This window comes from Fundulus heteroclitus, unplaced genomic scaffold (genome assembly GCF_011125445.2).
Source record: "Fundulus heteroclitus isolate FHET01 unplaced genomic scaffold, MU-UCD_Fhet_4.1 scaffold_79, whole genome shotgun sequence".
NCBI lineage: Eukaryota > Metazoa > Chordata > Actinopteri > Cyprinodontiformes > Fundulidae > Fundulus > Fundulus heteroclitus.
This window is the reverse complement of record NW_023397241.1, coordinates 824,924-851,301: the sequence shown is the minus strand read 5'-3', so window position 1 is coordinate 851,301 and position 26,378 is coordinate 824,924. Positions and strand designations below refer to the sequence as shown.

At 42.6% G+C, this 26,378-nt stretch overlaps 1 protein-coding gene across 2 annotated transcripts in view; it reads right to left on the bottom strand.

Annotated features, from left to right (window-relative positions):
- Positions 1-26,378, bottom strand: part of LOC105923790 — a 68,077-nt gene that overhangs the window by 15,754 nt on the left and 25,945 nt on the right. Inside the window, exons 2-3 of one of the 2 annotated variants that reach the window (XM_036134292.1) lie at positions 4,673-4,817; positions 4,493-4,588 (exon numbers count right to left, since the gene is read on the bottom strand). In XM_036134292.1, coding sequence (XP_035990185.1) covers positions 4,493-4,588; positions 4,673-4,817 — 241 coding nt within the window. The remainder of the gene's footprint in view (positions 1-4,492; positions 4,589-4,672; positions 4,818-26,378) is intronic. The other variant, XM_036134293.1, reaches the window with a different exon arrangement.

Sequence of the window (26,378 nt, the reverse complement as noted above, 5' to 3'; positions counted from 1 at the left end):
CCAAGACGGTTCCAGTTTGTTTGTTTTTCTTTCTTTTAGTATTAGTAAAAGCAGGGGAGAATTTGTATTCTTCGGCTGCCTGGTCTGGGTTCAATCGACCTGAGGACCTAAGTTGTCCCTGGATCTTGCACTGGTTTTATTCAGATTGGGTTAAGGGGACTGGTGGGGGGGAGGGGGGGTTGTTTGTTTGTGTTATATACACTAGGGTTTTGGGAGTGAGTGTGTTTTTGTTGGGGGACACTTAGGTGTATTCAGTTTGTGTTTTGCTGTAGTGGTCCCCCCCCAAAGGATCTAATATATTCAACTGGGTTTTTAACTTGGTTTCACAGCTAGCAGGATTCCAGGCCAGCATAGGTGCTCACTTTTAAAGCGGTTCTTTTGGTTGTACAATAAAATACATTGACTTCTGTTTCTTGACATCTGTACATTTAATAAACTATATATTTAATTGGAATCAGTGCCTCTGTTAGTCGTTGCAACCTCCTTGACTGGGTACAAGGAAGGTTTAAAGTCTAGAAACCGTACCTGAGGGCACAGTGATATGGCCACAGGTGGAAATAATTAATTAATTAACTGCAGGAGCAGCCACAGCCCCCTTACCGATGGAAGTTGTTGTCAGATGGTCAATCCGCTCCACTTCCTGACTTGCTGGTTCGCATAAACCCAAAGAAAACCTTTGACCACAACTACTTTATTCATGCATCTGTGGCAAGTTTGAGATGTTCTTCCAAAAGTTATAATGATGAATGATGAACACCGATGAGAACTTTAACCCCTGCTCTAGTGCCACATTTCTTACTATAGAGCTCCCAATAATCAGTTTTGGCTTCTCAGTGGGTGTGTCGCTGAGTGTGGAAAATTTGTTAGAAACGCAGATGGGTTGGTGGTGACCTGGGGGCTGAAATCTAGAGCTATGCTTCCTACGAACCGTCACCCAGCCGGCCTGGTTACCCGGCTGCTCAGGTGTTTCTGGAGGACCGCTAAATAAAGTAACTCTATGTGCTAGCAAAGGGGCAGCTATCAGCTGGTTTTTCCATAGCACGGAGCAGGGTCTCCAATTCTGACACCCGTGCCTTCATAGCTACAAAAACACTACATTTATTACAAGTACCATTATCACTAAAGGAGGCAGAGGAATAACTAAACATCTGACACAGAGAGCAGGAGATAGGGGGAGACTTAGACAGAGACGGAGAGGCGGAGGAGAGAGTAAGGGGGGAAGCCATTGTGGAGCTAAAGCTAGGCTAGGCTAAAGCTAGGCTAAAAAAGCAAACCGTGTGAAACATGAGTTCCCAAGCGTGATGTGCAGCAACAGAAAATGTTTTAAAGTGGTTATGTGTTAGAAACAGAGGTTACAGCAAAGAGATTAAAGATAAGAGCGAGAGAGTCTGGAGCAACAGACCACAGTTCACACCATGAAAACAGGAAGTAACACAATAAGCCTTAGCGGAAACAGGTTACATGTAATATTTAGGTTTTGTGAGAAACTTGATTTTGTTTCCCTTAAGACTGGTTTACACAACAAGATTTTAAAATAGTCTGCTGGTTTTCAAAGCCTGACTTAACAATAAAAAGTTGTAGATATAACATGTTTGCTTGTACAGTGTGTGGTGTCCGATCAGACGGCAAGCACACCACACAAGAACAGATTTCACTCATGAACATTCAGATGGGAAATCTAGCAAAACCTTTTGAGATTAAACGTGAGTTTAGAGTAAATAAACATGGATGCTCAGGAAGAACAGTGGCAATAGATTGCGGCCTAATTTTAACAGAGAAAAAAAAAGTTTTAACAGAGAGAAAAAAAAGATGTGCGCTCAGTATTGGTTAAAGGAGTGTAGACAGCACAAACAGGGGGTCTACCTGAATTATGTTCTTTTTTTTCCTCGGGATATCCCTCACTGCGCTTTTTGATTGGCTACATGTCACATTCCACTGTCTGCGTCCTCGTTTGTCTTCGGGGGACAACCACACGCTATGGTATCGGGCCAAGACAACCAAGATCAGGGCAAAAATCTGGCTAATTATCCTACAGCACAAGCGAGTTAAGTTGTAAACCATTATAGTGTAACGATTGTGCCATTGACTTGAGTGCGCAAAACCAATCGGAGCGCACAGTGAGGAGGGTATTCAGCGATCAAACATCACACGTGCTCAATCATTACTTGTCTGGTGTGCACTCAACTCTGATAAACTCTTCTCAACCCACTGTCCTCACGCTCAGTTCCATCTCTGCGCGTGCTCAGCACCGTGTCTGCTCAAGCGCTCAACCTGCTCCTTCCATGCTCAACACCAGATGCGCCTCTGTCTCTGCACTCGTGACTTCAAAAACTGTCCACTCCACTAGCCACCGACAGGGTTTTTTTTCATCCAATCAGAGTATTGCTTGCAAATTCTGCATTTGGATGGATTAAATCAAAATGCTGCAGCTTTTGGCAGAAATTACTAAAGATAACGGTGGGACTGAAGGAAAAAAAACAAAAGAAAATAAAGAGTTGAATATTTTAGGCTAAAATATTTGGTCTAAAATATTTAGACAAAAATATTTCCTTGAGCTATATTTGAGCTATTTACCAGAGTAGATTGCATCAAGTCTTGACAAACAGTATTCACCCCCACGAAAGAGTGTAGAGCCACAGTGGACAGTTGTCTACGTGGTCGATGGCTTTGCAGCAATCCCTCATACTTAGCATGCATGAAGCGACAGTGGAGAGGAAAACTTCCCTTTAACAGGGAGGAAAACCTCCAGCAGAACCAGGCTCAATGAAAATGGATATCTGCCTCCACCGACTGGGGGTTAGAGAAGACAGCAGAGGCACAAAAATTATGTCACAGCTAACAGAACGCAAGATTAGGTGTACCTACTAAAAAGAAAACAATGACATAGAACAAAAAGTTAAAAGTTGAAATAACAACAAACAACGCAAATTGGAGAAACGTAGGAGAACTCAGAATGAGAAAAATAGCGTCATTTTCTGTCCAATTTCCTAACATTGTGCTGCCCTAAATTAAACCAGGGAGCCAACTTCCTGTGAATATTCACCTTCTTTTTCAAGGAGTTGTCAAATGCAAAACACAAGAGGAAGTAACACCGTCAACAAAAGCGTCAATTTGTGAATGGGAAGAAACAAAATTGCTGCCATCTGGGCATTTCTGTGATATTTAGGAAGTTAAAAGGAAGGCAGACTCTTTACAGTTTGATTCAGCATTATCTGATAAAGACATATTAAATTGAACTCAAAGGATATTTAAAACTTATCAGACAGAACAGGGTTGTGAGGAAATACTGGTAATTCTAATTAAGCTAAGGTCCAAAGTATGAAGGCAAGAGTACATCGGTCGATGGTTTGGTTTGAGCAAAACCAATAGAATCTAGGATAGTATTAAAGGCTACAATAAGGTTATCACATTCAGTATTAACATGAATGTTAAAATCCCCAAGTATAATAACCTTGTCAGTGTTAGGGCTGCACAGTGGCGCATTGGGTAGCGCTGGTGCCTTGCAGCAAGAAGGTCCTGGGTTCAAGTCCTCCCTTTGCCCTGGGTTTTTCTGCATGTTCTGGAGTTTGCATGTTCTCTCTGGGTACTCCAGCTTCCTCCCACAGACCAAAAACATGACTGTTAGGTTAATTGGCTTCTCCAAATTGTTCTTAGGTGTGAGTGTGTGCGTCAATGGTTGTTTGTCCTGTTTGTCTCTGTGTTGCCCTGTGACAGACTGGCGACCTGTCCATGGTGAACCCCGCCTCTCGCCCAGTGAATGCTGGAGATAGGCACCAGCAACCCCCGCGACCCCATGAGGGATAAAGCGGTTTGGAAAATGGATGGATGGATGGAGTGTTAGACACTAAATCAGATAAGAAGTCTGAGAACTGATCTAAAAAGGTAAGGACTTGACAATACAAAACAACAAACCGAAGAGGTTTTATTGCTTTGTAGTTTGGATTGGGTTAAATGTTCAAAGGAATTGTAGTTATTACTTGGCCTGGAACTAATTAATAAACCAGACAGAATCATGATTGCTACTCCTCCTTGTCCTGTAGTTTTGGGAATGTGGAAATTTAAATAATTAGAGCAAGTTTGTTATTGTGGTAAAATCCCTTAATAAGCTCCAACCAGTCAGATAAGACTGGTTTAAATAATTAGAGCAAGTTTGTTATTGTGGTAAAATCCCTCAATAAGCTCCAACCAGTATATTGTAGCACTATGAATCACAGTTTTCAGAATATAACTTATATAGTGCTTTTCCAGTCATGCTGACCATTCAAAGCACTGTACACTAGAGCCACATTCACCCAATCACTCTTACTAACATGCCCACATTCATAGACCGATACGTGGCTCGGTAGGTAACTTGGGGTTAAGTGCCTTGCCCAGGGGCACATCAACATTAGACAAGGGGAAGCTGGAATCGAACCCACAACCTTCCAGTTGCAAGACAACTACTCAAGCCACAGTCACCCCTAACAGAAGCTAACAGAAGCAGAAGACATACTCTTTATCCCACAGCACAAGCCACATCATATTCAGCAGCATGTTGGACAGCCAGGAAAAATAGAAGCCATAGGGTAGCAGACACTGAGCCCAAGACCTGTTGAAAGAAAAATAATTATCAGTCCCATTATTTATGTTGCGACAGGAAATGATCAGTAAATCCTTTACAATGTTAACCTACCCTCTGAAAACATATGAAGTGATGTAAATGACCATCAGGGTGAGCCAGGTGTAGATAACTCCCCAGATGGAGAAGGTCCAACCAGCTGGAGTGATGTCTGTATCATAGCGGGCTGACACATTGCCTGTACTGGAGTGGAAAGGACCTGAGGACAAAAGAAAGTCAATATTAGTGACATTGAAAGGCTAGTAGATGCCAATAAAATAATCCAGTTTGACCCAAACAAAATAAAAAGCAGATATAATTTGAAATATTTTTATGTCGCTTTTACAGAGAAAGTAGGCGATTTTTCCAGCAATGTGAGTAAGATCGCCTAAGTCCATTTTTGAATGACTGCACATGCGCAAGACTGGAGCAGCCCTGTGTATCTAGCTCGGTGTCATATATAAAAACAGCTTGATGTAAAGACTTCTTTGTTTTGAGAACCTTATAGTGTGACACGTATCTGATGCGTGGGGTCCACGCAGAGTGCGCCTTGAGTGCGCCTTTAGTGCGCCTCGAGTACGTGCGGACCTCCAAGTAGTGAACTACACCCGAGCATATACATCATATACGTAGGTTCTGCCTATGCTGCAATGCGTCAGAACGTCCACCATGTTAAATGTGGCAAATAACGGTATCAGAGGGACTGTAATCTCAGAATATACTTTGTATTCGTAATATCTTTATTTTTTTAATATTACAAGTTTATTTTTGTATCCCTTTGGCTTCATTCTCCTGAATTTATTCTTGTAAAGAATAATAATAATTAAAACTAGAACTGCAAGCAGTTATTAATGGGTTCCAAGCCCACCCACAACACAGCATCTGATGGAAAAACTGGAACATCTGGGCTTCAGCACACCCCTTCGCAACTGGCTGCTAGACTTCCTCATCAACAGACCTCAGTCGGTCCGGGTCGGACAGAACACTTCTGATGTCATCATCCTCAGCACGGGCTCCCCTCAGGGCTGCGTCCTGAGCCCCCTGCTGTTCACTTTGATGACACACAACTGCGCCCCCAGGTTCACCACCAATCACATCGTGAAGTTTGCAGACGACACGATGGTGGTGGGCCTGATCAGAGACGACGACAACCAGGACTACAAAGAGGAGGTGGAGCAGCTGGTGGGCTGGTGCAGAGACAACAGCCTGATCCTGAACGTGGAGAAGACTAAGGAGATCATTGTCGATTTCAGGAAGAACCGGCCTTGCCACGCTCCACTGCTCATTAACAGCTCAGCTGTGGAGGTGGTCAACAACACCAAATTCCTCAGGGTGCACATCAGAGACAACCTCACCGGGTCTGTGAACACCATTGCTGTGTCTCAATTCGCAGGCTGCGTACTTCAAAGGACCCAGCCTACACAGCCTTAGGAGGACCCAGCCATCGGAGGATGCTCCGGAGGATCCTCAACCGTTGGTAAATGGGATGGTCCAGCCTTTGGAGCACTTCCTGGTTGCGACACGATGTCATCATGTCTACCCCAAGCCCGGGAAAAACAGCGCCAGACGACAAAAAAATGGATATGGAAATTTTTTTTAAATTTTTTTAATTTACTTGTTATTGGAGGAGGAGAGTCAGTTTAGACGGCTTCGGCGGCAGCAAAACCGGCGACAAATTTTTCTCAGGCTGGGAGAGCGCAGTGGAGAGGTAACATATACCTGCTATTATTTTCACCCAGGGGCCTGCTACTGATCATAATATACCAGTTATTAAACAAACGCTTGTCAGCAGATTGACGAATATGTTTAAATATAACATTTTATATTTATTTGTAAGACTTGATATAAGCTTCTGTTTGTAACTTTAGTAATTTGAATTGAATAGTTAAATGTGTACAAACCCTGTAAATAACTGACTTAAATCACTACTTTCACTATCACTAAAAAAGTGCGCAAAGCACCTCGGGAAATCTTATGGCAGGCGAGGCCACTAAGGATGGTAGCGGTGCATCCTCAGAATTCGGGGAAAAGGAGGACGCATTCGAAGGCTGCATTTTAAGCATCCTCAGAATTTTTGCTAAATGGGACAGCCTCCGCGCATCGTTGTGACGTAACTGGCCTCAAAATGCGTCCTTCGAAGGACGCAGCTTGTGAATTGAGACACAGCTCATGTCAATGATGAAGAGGGTACAGAAGCGCTTCTACTTCCTTGCGGCGGATGAAGAGAGCCCATCTGTCCCCGCCCATTCTCACGACCTTCTACAGAAGCACCACAGAGAGCATTGTGACCAGTTGTCTCTCGGTGTGGTGTGGAGGCTGCAGCGCCTCTGACTGGAGGAATGTGAGGAGAGTGGTGAGGACAGCAGAAGGAATCATCGGGGCTCCTCTCATCTCCATTTAGGTCATGTCATCCCATGTCCAATGCCCATGCATGTCCCTTGCCCATAACATCATCAGAGACCCCTCACACACCCACCATGGACTGTTCTCCCTGCTGCCCACTGGGAAAAGGTTCCGCAGCATCCGCTGCAGGTCCACCAGGTTCTGCAACAGCTTTTTCCCCATTGCCATCAGACTGTTGAACTCTAAACAGCCACAGTAAAAGTGCAAAGGTATACATACATACACACACACACACACACACACACACACACATATATATATATATATATATATATATATATATATATATATATATATATATATATATATATTATAAAAAATGTGTGTGTGCAGTGTCCGAAATAAACAGTGTCCGGATGATCAACCGGCCAGGCTTATTTTTTACCGGCCAAAATACCAGCTGACTGGACGATAATTCAATAACAATATATATTGATTGATAGACGTGTGGCACAATAGGAAAATCGATTTAAGTTCGATATAGGGACATATTAGTTGATGCTACAGTCACTGCTTCCTCTCAACCAATCGTAATCGCGGACCCAGGCACGCCGTCACTAAGCACAACACAGCACGTGAATATGTCGCAGCAAGGAGAGGTGGAGGAAATTGTCCTAAAACGGGGTTTTACTAGTTCGCCAGTCTGACAGAAATAAACCACAGTGATTTGTAAAATTTGCAAGGAACCGGTAAAAACTAAATCTGGTAACGCAACCAACTTGTTTCATCACCTAAACTGCTCACACCCGCAGCAGCGCGAGCTGTGTCAGCCCCGTCGCGGCTCCGCGTCGGCGGAGGAATCTTATGGAAGTTCTTCCAAAACAAAGCAGTTATAGCAAGCAAAACTGGGGCCCTTCTTTGTGATAAAATGACAAAGCATCCAAGCGACATAAGGACATCACGCATGCAGTAACATGCTTCATAGTGAGGGATATGCTGCTGTTGTCTGCAGTTGAAAAATTTTGCTTCAAACAACTACTTGCCACTCTTGATCCGCGATATAAAGTTCCGGGCCGCAAGTTTTTCCTCTAACAGCGCAGGGAATCAGTGCAAAATGAGCAGCAATCTGTGTCTTCCCACGCCACAAACTCGGACCTCAGCCCTGTTTCAGCCTCTCAATTGACTATATAGAAGGAGAATGGAACCTGAGGAGTAACTAGTGTATTGATTTATTTATATGTTATATTTATTTTGGGTAATTTTACTGGTCACTTTAGTTTATTCTTTGTGAGTATTTAATAACAACACCCAGGTCTCTTAAGTTTTTTTTCTTTTTAAAAAATCAGTTATGGGTAAAAATGTTGGTTAAATAAGGATTAATTAAGATTCAGTGTTTGTGTGTTCTTTATTAAAAGTAAGTTATTTAGCAATATCATAATCATATCATATTTTTTTTTATCAATATGCTTTTTTTCTATATCGTCCAGCCCTAATCACCACGAACGTATTAGTTTTAGGTATAGCTAATGATCCACTGATTTTTTCTTGTTGACCGGAATTTTCCTTTTAACGTAGTGATTCACATTTTGAAGGCTGGCCGCTGATAAGTGTTTTCTGATCCAGCGGGCATGACTGGGTCTGAATGAAGGCTTTACCTGGGAGGGCTCTGCCCCTTGCGTCCTGCTTCGCACTTTAACCGCTGCAGCAGAAACAAGGTGTGAAGGAAAGCTAAACTAGCTCCGCAGAAGGCGGGTCTAGACTGAGCTCTGGCTGGTCAGAGCTGTGAACAGATCATCCGCAGCCTAGATTGGCTTTGTTCTTTTTATGTTATTTTTAATTTATTTGGTACAAAGATTTACTTGCCATGTGTCACTAGCCCTCTGAAATTCACTCTAGAGAGACTCTAGGAACCACCAGCAGACCTGCAGTTTGAGAGCGAAGTGCTCTGTTAGAAACATACGGGGTAATCATAGCTCTGACATATGATGGAGCTCGATTATTAAGGGCTGTATACGTTAGAAGAAGAATTTTAAATTCTATTCTTAATTTCTTGACATCGCAACGCCCCCTAGTGATGAAAACGCGGGACACGTGTGCAAAATCTTATTTGGAGTATGGGTTATAAAGGACATGTTAAAATCTGTTATGGTTTTAGAATAAACAGCAATTACATTTAGAGCCGGCTAGCAAGCAATAACTTATTTTAGCATTACTTTTCGAAAAAGTCAAAATTAAAAAATCTGCCGCTTTAACTTTTTTTTATTTTTCCATTACACGGTTATATATGGAGTTTTGCGCGGATTGCACAAAAAATGTACGAGGAGTTTAACAAGAAAGGTTTAACCTTTGTAGCCATGTAGCGTGAAAACTAGCTGGGAAACAAAGGGTGTGCCAATTCCCTTTTTGATGCAAAATCATCCAATAAACAAAGTGATATGAAGTTTTTGAGTGTGGGACCACTATATAACTGTGTAATGAACAAATAAAAAAATTTATTTTTTAATTTTGAGTTTTTCGAAAAGTAACACTAAAATAAGTGATTGTTAGCTAGCTAGCTCTAAATGTAATTGCTGATTATTCTAAAATCATAACAGATTTTAACATGTCCTTCATAACCCACAGTCCAAATAAGATTTTGCACATGTGACCCGCGTTTAAGGATCACCCATCACTAGGGGGCGCAGTGATGTCAACAAATCTACTACGTAAGAATGGCTGATCGGATTTTTACAAAACCTTCTTCATCCCCTTCCAGTCATAGCCCTTAACTAAAGTATTACATATGGTAATGATTCAAACAAGTGGGCGGGGCCTTTTTCCAAAAGTGTGAAAAAAACCTTGAAAACTTCAAAAAATTACCAAAAATCAATTTTGTGGTGAAACAATCTCAGATTTTCAGGATGTAGTCCTTGAATAAGGTGTAACAATTCTCTCACAGCATGTATTGAGGTTTTTGAAAGTCCCACACTCTGAATTTTTAAAAGTTTGTGAATTGCAACAATCAATGTATTTTCCACAAATATTTTTAAATCCCAATAAAGGTGGCCACTATTTGTAAAGCACATTCAGACTAAACATGGACTTCAGTTTGGTAAAAATCCAGGCGATTTTGAACTATTTAAAAGACATTGAAATTCACATGTGCAAGACTATAAAGTTTTTTTTCTCTGAAATGCTTTTTTCAATGGGCATTTTAAAAATCACACAGTTAGATAAACTACTCTCCGAGATCCATGAATATTTTCAGAATTTTAGAGCAAACCGTTGATTTTTAACAAATTTATGAATTTTATGATCTGTTCATAGCTCTCACCATCCTGAGCTCTGACTCTCCAGAGCTGCGAACAGGGCGGCCATTTTGCCCCATATTTGGGCACATCACCGGATGTGACGTCACATCTCGTGCTGTTTCTAAGCGGAGCAGAAACTTGAAGAGGGAAGAATTGGAATTTGAAATCAGTATTCAAATTCCAATGCAGGGGAGCGGCTGAGACGGAGATGAGCGGCTGAGATCTCGCGAGAGCTGTGCGTAAGTAAAATGGAGGCGTTCATGTAATTCAAATCAAACAAGCTAAGGTAAGAACGAACCAATAACTGAAAATAATACAAAGTTAAAGCCCAAACATTTACAACTGTCTTATTTTTCACGAGGGAACAAACTGGATGAAGAGACCGTGACGGGCCTGGAGTGCTACCTGGACGAGTGTTTTGATAGCATCGTGATGGGGAAGGCCCAGAAGCCTACGGCTGCTAGCACACCGTCACTTAAGCGCACTCGTTCTAATTCCACCAGTGCGTCATCTTCATCAACTCTGTCTCCCGACAGGAACTTCAGTGACATCTTGGAATCCATCGACAAGAAGCTTACCAGCCTTGAAGCGCGTCTCGCCTTGGTAGAGGTTCTACATAAGGAGTTTCAGTCTCTGAGAGAATCGGTGGAGTTTAGCCAAGCCCAGCTAACAGCTATGGCCACCGAGAATGACGCGCTGAGGGGGAATGTTACGGAGCTGACCGAAGGGATTATCCAGCTTTCCGGCGAAAATAAGAAAATGAAGGAATCCATTCTGGACATACAGTCGCGAAGTATGAGAGATAATCTCGTCTTTGCAGGCATCCAGGAGCAGCAGGGAGAGATAGCAGAAGAAACGGTCCGGAACTTTCTCCAGCAGAAGCTAAAAATCCCGGCGGATCAGGTAAAAAACATCACTTTTCATCGAGTCCACCGGCTCGGAGGTAAGAAACCCGACAAAACCCGTCCTCGCCCAATCATAGCTAAATTTGAGCATTATAAACAAAAAGAATTTGTTAGAAGTTGCGGCAGGGAACTGAGAGGGACAGACTTTAGTGTTAATGATCAGTTTCCTAAGGAAATCCTAGATCGCAGGCGAGTGCTGTTCCCAATCAGGAAGAAATACATAATGGACGGCGTTAAAGCCACCATATCGGTTGACAGACTTTATATTAATGGACAGTTGTTCAGGGATCAGAAGATCACCCCTTGGCTTTATTAGTTACACCACAGGTGGACTTAAAGCATGTTTCAATGACTTAAAATAAATAAATAAAATAAATAAATAAGACGCACAGATCGGTACACGGTGATAAATTAAATACACGCACAGCTCAATGGCACGTTGGTATGTTTGTTGTTCACGGTTGGGTACACAAGGCACGGGCTATGGTTTATCCCTTTTCACACTCTCTTACTCTTTGCACTTTTTTATTTTTTTGTGTATTTCTACCTTATTTGTCTGCTTCTTTCCTGATCATCAGTCAATCACAAGCACATCATATGATGCTACCTGGGTCTATGTATGACTATTTTCTCAAGGTCATGCACCTTCTAACTTCTCACTCACATCTATGGCGAATGTAAAGTTTGTGACATGGAATGTGCATGGGGCTGGCACCAGAGAGAAAAAAATGAAGATCATTAACCAGCTTACTAGATTAAAGGCAGATGTTGTCTTATTGCAAGAAACCCACAAATCAGCTACAAATGCAAGTGAGCTTAATTCACCTGAGTTCCCTAATGTGTTTACGGCCTGCTATAACTCTAGACAGAGAGGTGTAGCAATCTTAATCCACAAAAACGTTAGTTTTAAAATATTAGATAAAACTATAGATCCTGAAGGTAGATACATAATAATTAAAATAGCTATCCATAACCAGAAGCTATGTATTGTCAGTATATATGGTCCAAATGTTGATGACCCCTCTTTTTTCCACCAATTCTTCCTTGCACTTTGAAAACACGGGGATTGTTCACTAATTATAGGAGGTGACTTCAACTTCGGTTTAAATAACGATATAGACAGGTTGAATAAAACAGGGGCTCAGCGTAGTTGGCAGTCAGTAAGTGTAGTCAAACAATACATGAGTGATTTTGGTCTTTGCGATGCATGGCGTTCTCTTCATCCTAATAGTAAAGAATACACTTTTTTTTCAAATGTTCACCATTCGTACTCTCGTCTGGACTACTTTCTAATAAGCAGCTCAATGCTGTCGGTTGTTTCAGAGACGGTAATTCATCCTATTGCTATCAGTGATCACGGTCCTGTTGCTCTCACCTTAATTAATAAAAAAATAACCACACCAAACAAAAGGTGGAGTTTTAATACATCACTGCTTAAAGATGAAGAATTTATAAAATTCATTAAAGAACAGTGGGCCTCATACTTAGAATACAATGATCAACCAGGTACATCGGCATCGATATTTAGGGAAGCTGGAAAAGCAGTGATGAGAGGTAAAATAATTTCTTTCTCATCTCATAAAAAGAAAAAAGAAAACAAAAAGATTCAGGAATTAGAAGAAAAACTTAAGTTACTAGAATCATCTCAAGAAGAAGGAAAGTTAGGTAAAATCCGTGAAGTAAAATTAGAACTAAACCACTATATTGAAAAGCAAAATAGATTTCTAATACAAAGACTCTGAATAGAAAATTTTGAACATGGCAATAAGTCAGGAAGCTTTCTAGCTAATCAGCTTAAAATAAATAAGGAGAAAACTACTATATTTGCAGTTACAGATTCAACTGGTAATACAGTAAGTGAACCAGAGTGTATAAATAATACCTTCCGCGATTTCTACAAATCTTTATACACACCACAGATAAATCCATCAGAGAAGGATATTAAGCAATTTCTGGATAAAATTACACTTCCTAAATTATCAGATAACCAAAGAATGACACTGGATTCCCCGCTGACAACAGCTGAAACCCAGGAAGCTCTTAAAAGCATGCCTAATAAAAAGGCTCCAGGTCCAGATGGATTCCCCACTGAGTTTTATAAAGAGTTCTGGAATATTCTAGCCCCAACGTTCCACAGAATGTTGCAGGAAATACAGGAAAAAGGTAGATTTCCAGCTAATATGAACTCTGCCACCATCAGCCTTCTGCTCAAGCCAGACAAAGATCCTGTGTTGCCCACTAGATATCGTCCCATATCCTTAATTAATGTGGATATTAAGATAATCTGTAAAGCCTTTGCAAAAAGATTAGACAAAGTAACTCTTCTCATAATACATCCAGATCAAACTGGTTTCATCAGAGGAAGGCAGTCATCCACAAATACACGCCGATTACTTAATTTAATTGATTATTCCTACAGTAAAAACATTAAAACCAATATATTGTCTTTAGACGCAGAAAAAGCATTTGATAGAGTAAATTGGAAATTTTTATTCGCTACTCTTCATAAATTCGGTTTTGGCAATTTATTCATGAACTGGTTAAAAATTCTATACAATTCTCCAACAGCCTGTGTCAGGACAAATAATCAAATATCTTCCAGTTTTTGTCTAGAGAGGGGCACCAGGCAAGGATGCCCTCTTTCTCCATCACTTTTTGCCATCTTTATAGAACCTCTAGCAGCAACAATCAGACAAACAAAAGCTGTAAAAGGTATAAAATGCATGAAAATAGAGCACAAGATTACTCTGTACGTGGATGATGTATTACTTTATCTCCAGCATTCAAATAATTCTCTTTTACAAGTAATTAGAATACTAGAATCTTTCTCTAAAGTATCAGATTACTCGTTAAACTGGTCTAAATCTACGGTACTGTCAATTAATTGCTCTCTCGAAAACTCCCTAGATTTACAAATGCAATCAGGAAATATTAAATATTTAGGTATTACTGTGTCGAATAAATTAACGGATTTACTTAAACTTAACCATGCCCCACTTCTAAACAGGATAGAAGAGGACCTTGAAAGATGGAAATCGCTTCCAATCACACTTATGGGTAGGGTAGCTTCAATAAAAATGATGGTCCTACCTAGAATTAATCTGACTGGTTTAAATCTCTAGACTCTGCCATTTCTAAATTTCTTTGGAAAGATAAACCCCCACGTATTAGCTTAAAGACAATACAGAAGACTAAAGACAGGGGAGGATTAGATCTGCCTAACTTCCATAACTATTACTTAGCAAATAGGCTACAATACATCTCTAAATGGATAAAAAATAGTCTTTTAGATGAGCCTTGGTTAGATATAGAACAGGAAATGTGCAATAATATCATGATTTCAGATCTGCCGTTTATTAGCTCAAATATAAAACGCCATACATGCTTCAAAAATATCAACATCAGTTCTACTCTGACAGCATGGTGGGAGTTCCTTAAAATGACAAAATCATCCCTTATCCCATGCAGTCGTACACCTATCTGGAATAACCCTGATATCCTACAAAATAATAAAATGATAAACTTTACATACTGGAAGAATAAAGGTATTAAATATCTGGAACATCTACTTGACGGAACCGAGTTCATCAATTTTGCTAAACTAAATATGCAATATGGCATTAGTAAAAATAAATTCTTGGAATATGAACAACTTAAATCTATAATTAAAAATAAATATAAGCATATTAATGGTGGTTTACAAGTCCCAACTAATATATTAGAGTTCCTAGATTTAACCCCCCCCCCCCAAACTACTGTCTAAATCATACAGGACATTGACTAAAATAGATGATTCGATATCTCTTCCTATAATGAAGTGGGAAAAGGATTTATCAGGCACCTTTGAACAAAATTTCTGGGCTCAGACATGTCTAAGAACTTTCAAATTGACTAGAAACACCAACTTACAACTAATACAAAACAAAATCCTTCACAGAGTACACTACACAGGACAAAGATTATTCAAGATGGGGTTGGCACAATCTAATATCTGCCCACACTGCATAGGCAATCATCCTGATAATTATTTTCATGCGTTATGGTTATGCACACCAGTCCAGAGGTTCTGGACACAGATATGTAAGGACTTATCAAAGTGCTTGAACTGTAAAATTACACCTTCCCCATCAGTGTGCTTGCTCGGTAATTTTGAGGAAAGTTCTCTGAAAAAAGAAATAGTTTACATGGTTTTCACTGCTTTATGTATCGCAAAGAAAACTATCCTCATGAATTGGAAAAGTAAACAAAATCTCAGTATCAATCAGTATAGAGATCTTTTGTTGGATCATATTAATCTAGAGACAGCATCTGCTTCCACATCTGATTGGTCTCTTTGGGCTCCTCTGATCAACACCATCACTTAGTGGAATAGGGGGCGGTGGGTTGCTTCCTGCAGGGCGCAGTGGGTGGATGGAGGGGTTCCTGGGGCCCTGGGGGCACTTGGAGTAGGGCGCCTGGTAGATCCGGCTCCGGGGTCTGTTGCCCCCATCTGGGAGGAGCTTGGGAGGCCTACGGGTGGCCTACAGCAGCCGCTTGCGGCGCTCTTTGGGAGCTGCGTGTTGACGAACGTGGGTTACTGACCTGGTAGCTGTGCTGCCGCTGGGTGGGGCCGGGGTGGGTCTGGGGTCCCTGGGGCGTGCCGCCCTTGGGCGGGGGCCCCGGCGGGGCCTCGGGGGTTCCGGTTCAGGGGGGTGTGCCGCTTTTGGTGTGGGCCGGCGCGCGCCCGGGTGTCCGCCCCTGCACGGGGCCTCGGGTGCGCTGGGGGGCCTCGGGGCCCGTTGAGCTGGTAGGGGGGCATGGTCATTAACATCTCAGGGCAGATGCTCTTCTCCTTCATTGGATAGGCACTCTGCCAGTGGGGGGAGGGGGAAGGAGGGGGAGTAGGGACCTACCCAGCCTGGATGTCTACTGTCGAATGTATGGTTAGTTGTTTGAACGTTAGTGTTGGGGTGGGATTAAATCTACGGGGGGATGGGGGGGGGGGGGGGGGGGGACGTTCTGGTGGGCTTGTGTCCGGCCCCCTGTCCCGGTCCTGGTCCGTGTCGTCTTCCGGTGCGGGTTTCGCTTGGGAGGTGGGGTTTGGGATGGCTCGTGCGGGCCGGCTGGCCAGGGTCCCCCCCTCTTATTTATTTATTTATTTATTTATTATTATTATTATTATTTATTTATTTATTTTGTTTTTTTTGGGGGGGGGGAAAGCCAGTAGGCTTGGTGGGTGGGCTGGGGGGGTTGAGGTGTTGGTCCTGGTGGGTGGTTGGCTGGCGGGCCCTGCGGCCTCTCCCTGGCCCCCGGGCTACGGTGGTGCCGCTGGCGAGGCCCCCTTCTCTGGGTGGGGCTTTCGGGGAGCGGGGGTGCCTATTGGAGTCAGTAGGGGAGCTGGCTCCCTGGGATAGCTTCCCAGTCATTTGCTCCCCATCCCCGGACTCCTCCCTCTGCCTGCTCCATCACGCCGCCACACATGTAGGTCCTGGGGGAGGGGGCGTTACTGGAGGTTGCCACTTTCTGGTGACGCCCCTCTCCCCAATTTTATCATGCATCTTAGACACTTTCACTTCAAACATTTTTCACATCGCACACTCATGTAGGCCATGGTAGGGGGTGGTGGGGGGAAGACGTCTGGGGGGGGGGGGGGCTTATGTTGTGTGAGCCTCACCTCGGACGGCTCCCTTCACCTCCTCTCCCACTTAGACATTGAGGGTTCTCGGCAGTCGCCCGGAGGGGGTGCGCTGGCAACAGCTTCCTTCCGGAAGGGGGGTGGGCTGTGCCGTGCATCCCCTTCGGCGCTCCCAGTTTTTAAACGCACTTGAGAACAACATGCAACAACACAACATCTGAGCAGGCGTAGGGAGGATCGGGGTCTTCTGCACACCCCCATTCTCCGATGGCGGCAAGGAGTCTGGGGCCTGGAGGAGGTGCGGGCCACTGTGTCCGGGGTCTTGGCGGGGGGCTGCGGTGTGTAGTCAGCGGCTTGCCAGGTCTGGGGCTGATGCCTCCGCTCCCCCCAGGAGGGGCGGGGGGCAGAGATGGCAAGGGTAAGGTGGGGGAGGGAGGGGGTTTATTAGGTATTTAGGGGGTGAGGAGGGCTCTGGCCGGGTGGCTCGTGCGGGTCGTGTTGGCCCGCCCTCTTGGGGGGGCCCGGTCCGGGGGGCGTCTGGTCCGGGGCCGGGGGTCGGGCACAGGCAGTCGTATAGTCGATTTGGGGTGACCCCCCCCTCTGGTCAGTGTTGGATGTGAGTGTTATGTGGGAATGTGTGTACAGCGTCTTTTTTTTTCTGTGTGTGGTGAGTGGGGCACAAGGGAGGGATGGTGTGAATGAGTTTTCCATTTTTTTTTTTTTTTTTTCTTCCAGGTATGGGTGTGGTCCGCTCCCTCTCCCAAGAACATCTCAAGTCTCCACTAGGTGCGGAGCCCATCCCCCCACATCCTGCCCTCCTCCACTTCGTTGGCGGGCGCCTTGGCCCTCTGGCGCATTGGTTGGCTTCGGGTTTGGGGCGGGTTCCCGGGCGTGCGCCGGCCCACTCCCGGCGGCCTCTTCGCGGGGCCTCGCCCCCCGGGGGGCGGCCGGGGCCCCCGTCGCGGGGGCGGGGTGCCCCTGGGGCCTCTGGCCCTCAGGGCCCATGGCCGGGACCACTTCAGCGGGGCTAGCTGCCGGCGGAGCCCACGGGCTCGTCCCCGCGGCTCTTGAGGGCGTCGGCATTGCGGTGGCTGGGGGATTTCCTCGGGGTCGTCTCTGCTCCTTCCTTGGGGGGGGGGGATGCAGATATCCTGTGTCGGCCCCTCCTGGGCGACCTGCTTTAGGGACCCCTTTGGGAGTCCGGGGTTACGGGTCCCCTGACGCCTGCCTCTGTGCTCGGGGAAGGTGGGTCTTCGGTTCTCCACAATCACTATCAAGCTATTTCTGGATAATTTTCACCTAAACTAGTGTACTCTCACATCTCCCACAGGTGCTGGGTCCCAGGTATTAAGTGTTCACTTATATACAGTAATCTTATAATTTATTTATTTATTTATGTTCTCTCACTTTCTTTTTTCAAGTATCACATTACACATGTCAGCTTACATAATAATATATATGATTTAGCAATGGCATCTAGGTGTTATTTGATTGTATCTGTTGCTTTATGTCTGTTGGTTGTGCTGTTCTTTTTGCATCTCTCTTTCCAGGTGACGGAGCAGACGGAGAAGGTTTTATCATTCTCTCCTTTATCTCCTCTTTCTTTCACCTCTACTCTTTTTTTTCTTTTCTTTGTCTTTCACTTTTTGTTCTTCCTTTACTCTCCCATTGTCATGTCCATATAATTTGAAATTCTCCTTGCAGGAATCATAATAAAGCTATTTACAAGCATAAATCAAGTGGAGCACTATGGCGAAAGCTGTTCGCTCCACTTGTAAAAGCAAAATCTGTCGAGCTCTATCTGGCATTGAGACATCAATTCCTATTGCCATATTGCTAGACAGGACACTGGGGAGAAAAAAAAAAAAAAAAAAGGAATTTGAAATCAGTAAAGCTCAAATTAATAAAGTATTGTAGCAGTGTTTTTTGATATTGAAAATGCATATGATATGTTGTGGAAAGAAGGTTTATTAATTAAAATTATAGAGATGGGTATTACAGGTAGGATGTGTCAGTGGATTTTCTAAGTAAAAGACAAATACATGTTCAAATAGGTAATTATCATTCTGAGAAAAATATTGTTGGAAATGGTACTCCCCAGGGAAGTATAATAAGTCCTTTATTAGTTTCGGTAATGATAGATGATGTGTTTTCTTTGCAACTACCAAGAAGTATGCTTGAGATTCAGAGTTTCAAAATATAGATAATGGAATGGGTTTTTCTCTTTTTGCTGATGAAGGAGCTATGTGGAAGAGAGGAAGGAATTTAGAGTTTATTACTAAAAAGATGCAAGAAGCTATTTTTAAAGTTGAAGAATGATCATTAAAATGGGGATTTAAATTCTCAGTGGATAAGACTAAAACAATGTTCTTTTCAAGGAAGAAAATTAATGATGTTAAATTAAAAATGTATAATCAAGGAATAGAAAGAGTGAACCAATTCAAATTTTTAGGGGTTTGGTTTGACGAAAGAATAACATGGAATATACACATTCAAAGAGTCTTAATTCAATTCAATTCAATTCAATTCAATTTTATTTATATAGCGCCAATTCATGAAACATGTCATCTCGAGGCACTTTACAAAGTCAAAATCAATCATATTATACAGATTGGTCAAAAATGTCCTATATAAGGGAACCAGGTGATTGCTTCAAAGTCCCGACAAGCAGCATTCACTCCTGGAGAAGCATAGAGCTACAGGGACAGTTGTCTGCATTGTTCATGGCTTTGCAGCAATCCCTCATACTGAGCAAGCATGAAGCGAAAGTGGAAAGATAAACCACCTATTAGCGGGAAGGAAAAACCTCCAGCAGAACCGGGCTCAGTGTAAACGGTCATCTGCCTCGACCAACTGGGGGTTACAGAAGACAGAGCAGAGACACAACAAGACAGACAAAAAAGCACAGAAGCACACATTGATCCAGTAATCTGTTCTACATTAGATGGTAATAGCGGGTGATCTGTCTTCTCTGGATGATCAGATTTTGAGTGAAAAGAAAGTTGTTGGAGTATCACGTAGTGTAATTACTGGTATTCCATTCAAGGAAGATTTGGAAAAACTTAAAAGAAATATACAAGGTGGTGAAGTGCGTAGGTTAAAAAGATTGTTAAAATCTGTGGATTGGGAAAAAATAGAGTCTCTGGGAACCTCTGTAGTTTCAAGGTGGCGTTCTTCCTGATAAGGTAAAGATTGGCTTCATGAGTTTTTCTGTTAGGCCTTATACCCCTCCGCCTTTGCGTTAAAAAACGCATTACCTTATGTATTTTTTTAAAAGGATAATAAAAGTTCAACAACATTGGTAATGCCAGATAATGATGCAAATGTGTAGACTCCAGTTTACAGTTCACAGTCAGATGGAAACACAAAAAAAGCTGTTGCAAAACCTGGTGGACCTGCAGCAGGTGCTGCAAAACCTTTTCCCGGTGGGCAGCAGGGAGAACATTCCATGGTGGGATTGTGAGGGGTCTCTGATGATGTTATGGGCTCAGGACAGGCAGTGCTGGGATGAAATGTCTTTAATGGAGGGTAGGGTACCCCGATGATCCCTTCTGCTGTCATCATCACTCTCCTCAGGTTCCTCAAGTCAGAGGCGATGCAGCATCCACACCACACAGACAAACAGCTGGTCACAATGCTCTCTATGGTGCTGCTGTAGAAGGTCGTGAGGATGGGCGGGGGGCAGGTGGGCTCTCCTCATCTGCAAGCGCTTTTGTGCCCTTTTCGCCAGTGACCTGGTGTTCACAGACCAGCTGAGGTTGTGTGTTATGTGCACCCCGAGGAATTTATTGCTGCTGACAACCTCCACAGCTGAGCTGTTAATGAGAAGTGGAGCATGGTGAGGCCATTTCTTCCTGAAGTCCACAATGATCTCCTTCGTTTTCTCCACGTTCAGGATCAGTTCTGGTCCTGGTCGTTGTCGTCTTTAATCAGGCCCACCACCATCGTGTCGTCTGCAAACTTCACAATGTGATTGGTGGTGAACCTGGGGACACAGTCGTGTGTCATCAGGGTGAACAGCAGGGGGCTCAGGACACAGCCCTGAGGAAAGCCTGTGCTGAGGGTGATGACATCAGAGGTATTCTGTCCGACCCGGACCAACTGAGGTCTGTTGGTGATGAAGTCTAGCAGGCAGTTGCGAAGAGGTGTGCTGAAGCCCAGATGTTCCAGTTTTGATGGTGCTGAACTGAAGTCCAGGAACATGCTCAAGGGGGCAGGGCGTTGGTGGGCTTGGAACCCGTTAATAACTGCTTGCAGTTCTAGTTTGTTTTTTTTACTTTATTGTCCTATGTCTGTTTTTCTCATATTAGTAATTTTACCTCTTTAATACTCCCCCAAAAAGTCTGTTCCTAAAGGTTCACATGTGACACGGGTTTATGAAATAATGAAGACCACAATGTTTAGATTTAAAAAATTGATCCTTATATTCATAACACATACACATATACACACACAAATATATATACACACACACACACACACACACACATACATATATATACATATATATGTATATGTGTGTGTGTATATATTCCGACTGGTGTGTTTACATGAAGCCTTTTTTCCAATCGGCCCTTCATTCCGATTACTTTTGTCCACGTAAACGTAGTTAGTGGTTTTTTTTAGTAGTAGGCTTCGTGAACAGGCCTATAGTCCTTATGCATCTAACATAACAACCTACACTTTTAGATTATGCTGTTGTATTTTTTGATTTCATAAAATTGTGTTTAAAGACAAATGAACAAGATCCAGACCCATATATGAAGGCCTTAGCTCTTGACGTGGCTAACGCAGGTTCGACTCTGACCTGTTGTCCTTTGCCGCATGTCTCTCCCCCTCTCTTGTACCCCCTTTCCGGTCAGCCTACTGTACAAAAAATGTGCCACTAGTGCCGTAAAAACCTCCAAAAAAATGAATGAATGAATGCACAAAAAGTCTGCCAACTGAAGTCACTAAACATAGCTTTATCTGGGAACCTGGCCAAAGTACCCCCACTAACCCCCACAGTACTGCTGAGGTTGTAGAGCTTCAAAGAACATATCACCTACTAGTGGCATGGCAAAGGAATTGGATATTTTTAGTGCTTCTTCTAGTACTGTGTATTAAAATTAAAACATTGTCATGTTTATTGGGTTTCAACTGTAAGCACGATAACGTTCACAACAAGATCTTTATCCACCATTTTACGTCACTGTCCTGCAGACCCGGCGGGATGGGCAAACATTGGGGGGCCTGCCTGCCCGGCTGAGCCAGCCGTGCCCCCCCCTGGACTGGAAGATGTCTATTGTTTTTGTTTTATTTATTTTTTTAACCTCGGAGTGGCCATCGATCTATTAGTACTATCTTTGATGTGTCAATCATACAATTCAACCAATCAAATCAACGACTGAAGGCAACATGCTAGCCAATCACAGCTGGAGAGGGGCAGATCACTGGGTCATACCTTCATAGCCTTCAGAGACGCCGCGGCTCGGCTGTAGTCACCGTCGGTGTCGGTAGAGCGGTCTGATTACCAAACAATTACAAGAAGTGACAACGAAGCAAAGGAGAGCGAGCTGGAAGCAGCGCTATTAATTTCTGTTTGGAACAATTTCCCTCTGGGATTATTAAAGTATTTCTGATTCTGATGGGTCAGCATTGAAGTCAACACTGGAGTAAACATTCACGCTAGGAGGGTTAGTTAAACAGAGAGCACCAGGAGCAGAACCAAGCAGGAAAACTGTTGAAATGAAGAAAGTTGGGTTACTTGCAGGCAGAAAGGAACTCTGCTTTGTTCTGATCCTTGTGCTTCATAGCTGCTGTAATTACAGAACCTCTGCTAGTATGAATTTTTACTTCAGTGTTCAGCTGACACCAGCGCTCATATTTATCAGTGTGTAGCTTATGCTTGAATTTTGAGTCCAGACACCGAGCTACAGGTTGCCATATCTCACTGTTAGTTTCCAGTCCAAACCAGCATAAAACCTGCCCAACTTAAGAGAAAAAAACAAGGCCAAATCTCAAACTCTCTCATGTTAAAAGCACAAAACTATTAAACACATAACACTCTATTTTAGAGCTCTCTCTCTCTCTCTCTCTCTCTCTGGGTGAATGGCGGCGTGAATGGAGCTGGGGACGGGAGTGTCAGAGTGAGTGCTTTTTTGAGTCTTCATTCTATCTCTTCTCTTTCTGTAAGGTGTTTTAAACACTTTTTTCTTCACACTGTTACTTGTTCTTTAAGTTGAGTTTTGGTTGTTCCAGGCTGATCCGGTAGTTTTTTCTACCAGTTCGGTTTGGCTTTTGGAATCATGCCCATTTTGGAGAGCGGTGCGGAGTTTGAAAAGTTGACATGTCGGCATGCTGTCAAACTCATACCGACAGTGAATTGTTCAGTAGAGGAGGCAGCATTAGCTGTTGGAGGAGTTGTAGGCTGTGATAGTGTGAAATCTGCTTCCCGTATGAATGGTGCAATTGTTATCTTTCTTGATAACACATCCAAAGTTAATGGTTTGGTTGAAAGGGGCGTCGTCATTCATGATACTTTCACACCGGTTCTCCCGCTGGTCAGTCCAGCTAAAAAGATTATTATCTCAAATGCACCCCCGTTTATTAAAAATGATCTTCTCGTTAAGGAGTTGTCACGCTATGGACAGCTAGTTTCACCCATAAAGATGGTTTCTTTAGGCTGTAAATCTGTGCTTCTTAAACATGTCGTGTGTCATAGAGGCCAGGTATTTATGATCCTTAAGGACACAGCTAATGAGCTTAATTTGTCCTTTAATTTTAAAGTAGATGATTTAATTACATGGCTTATGCCTCTTCTGAGAACATGAAATGCTTTGGTTGTGGTACAGAAGGTCATATAATTCAATGCTGGCTATGGCAGCGGTGCCGCCGGGGCGGGTGGCGGTGCAGCCGGGGCGGGCCGCGGGCCAGCTACAGTGGATCGAGATGCTGCCGAGGCGGGCGGCCGGCCGCCGACGCGGACCGTGGTACCGCTGCAGGGATTCACGGTGCCATTAAAACTGGCTGCGGTGCCGCCGAGGCGGGTCACAGTGCCACCAGGGAGAGCCATGGGGCCGCTGGTGGTTTCACGGTAGTTGGTGCGGGTCTTGATGTTGCTGATGCCGGGGTTTCTGGTGATTCTTCTGTTGTAACTGCAGAAGAACAGCCTGAGGTGCGATCCTTTATAAATTGTGATCGCTCTAATGGAATTGATATCACTGATAGTGAGAAGAAACATGATCAATCTGTGAGTAGTTTTGATGCAGATTTAAAGAAAAAAAGAGCCAATTAAGTTTTTTGTGAAAGTGTTTGTGTTGATGACAGCATGCTTGATGAGGAATTGTTGAAACTATCACAGAAAAGGAAAAGTTCTGAACCTGCTAACAGCAGCACTAAAGCTCTCAGAGTTAAGAGAGCGAACAAAGCAGGAGAGGGCAGTTTGGAGTCTGATGGTAGCCTGCCCTTGAGTCAGGATCAGCAGAATCTGTATCCTCCTGCTGAAATTAAGAGTTTTGTTTTTTTTTACAAAAAACTGAAGGACTCAGTCTGATTAAAGTAGAACATTTTCCAGATTTAAAAAGATTTGTTGAATCCTCTCTAGCTTTAACAGAAAACTGGACATTTTGTTGATGATGTGTTAACAGATTAAGAAATTTATCGCTTAAAGAAACTGATTTTGAAAGTCAGAACCCAAGTAAATACTGCTGATGAAGATGAGGATATTTAAAGATATATTTTATATTATTCTGTATCTTTTCTTTTGTTTATTCATTTCTATGTGTGATTTCAAAATAGGCACATTAAATTTAAATGGTGCCAGAGATGAAGTGAAAAGGGCTGAGTTTTTTTAGATTCATGGCTTTAAAGAAAATAGATATAATGTTAATTCAAGAAACACACAGCAATGCTGACAATGAGAGTGACTGGAAGAAAGAATGTGGAGGGGAGGTTTTTTTTAGTCACAAGTCTAGTTGTAGTGGCGGTGTGGGCATTGTGTTTTCTAAGAATTTTTTGCCTATTTCTTGTGAAGCAGAGAAAATAATCGAAGGTAATTTATTGAAAGTTAAAGAAAAATATGAAGATGTGAATTTAGTTTTTCTCAATGTGTATGCTCCAACTAAGATGGTGGATAGAATGTGCCTATTGAATGTTTTAGGGGACACTGTAAATGATTGCAGTGATAATGATTATTTGTTTTTGTGAGGAGATTTTAATTGCACTGAAAATCCGTTACTTGAACCACTTAGAGCCTCATGCTGAATCCTCTCGGAGGCTCAGGCAGCTAGCTGACTGTAGCCTCTGAGCTTTCAGATGTATGGAGAGCTTTCAACAAGAATCAGAGACAGTATACATGGAGTCATTCTAAAGATAATCTTTTATCCTTGGAAAGATCGGATCGTATATATGCATTTAAACATCATTTGAATATATTTAAAAGTTGTCAAATAATGCCTGTTAGTTTTTCTGATTACTGTCTGGTTTGTTGCTCTGTGTTAATTAAAAATGTTCGTATAAGGAGTGTCTACTGGCATTTTAATACAGCTCTTTTGAATGACGGCGCTTTTAGAGCAGCTTTTGAATAGTTCTGGATCAGTCATTCTTGTATCAAACAGTGGTGGGATTATGGTAAATGTCAAATTAAGCAGTTGTGTCAACAGTTCACTCGCAATGTCACTAGAGATATAACCAGATCTATGAGGGACTTGGAGAGTCAGATGGTAGAGCTGCAGGGTTTGGCAGCATCTACAACAGGGGTGTCAAACATATGGCCCGGTGGCTAAATGCATTATCATTATTTAAAAAAAAATAATAATAAAAAATCTTTTTTTTTTTTATCCAGTGTCCTGTCTGGCAATGTGGCAATAAGAATTGTTGTCTTACTGCCAAAAAGAGCTCATCAGATTTGACTTTCACAAGTGGAGCAGTACTGCTTTTGCCATAGTGCTCCCCTTGATTTATGAATGTGAATAGTTTTATTATGATTCGCAGGGAATATCTCAAATGATATGGACACTACAATGGGAAAGTAGGAGAAGAAAGGAAGAACAAGAACAAAAGAAAAGGTGAAAAAAGAGGAGATAAAAGGAAGAGAATAATAAAACAATTCGTTGAAAAAAAAAAGTACTTTGTTTAATTGAAAATCTGCAGTTCCTATATTGTCCACGAGGGGCGCTGTGTTTTAATCAGCAGATGGTAGCACTGAGCTTCAGATGTGGAATATTGATTTTAAATCATTTCTTAATTTTTATCTGTTTGATGTATTTTGTCATGCAGGACAGTGTTTTTAAGTTTCAAAAAATGTGAATAAATGTTTTTCAACATTGTACAATCACTGTGATCAGTTCTTATGCATAATGCAAAAGTAAATGTTTAACTGAGTAAGAGTATTGTTGAAATTGAACACACTTTTCTTAAAAACGCTGAAGTTATTCATAATATATTGTGTAAAAGTGAAATTCATCTAATATAAAAATCAACAAGTTCACTTTTTTTTAGTTCTATTTAATCTTGCAATGAGTTTACTCGTGTGGCTCTCTTGAGATCAGATTAAGCTGTATGCGGCCCCTAAACCAAAATGAGTTTGACATCCCTGGTCTACAGGAAACCGAGGGTTTTTAAATTCCCTCAAAGCTAAAAGGTCTGTT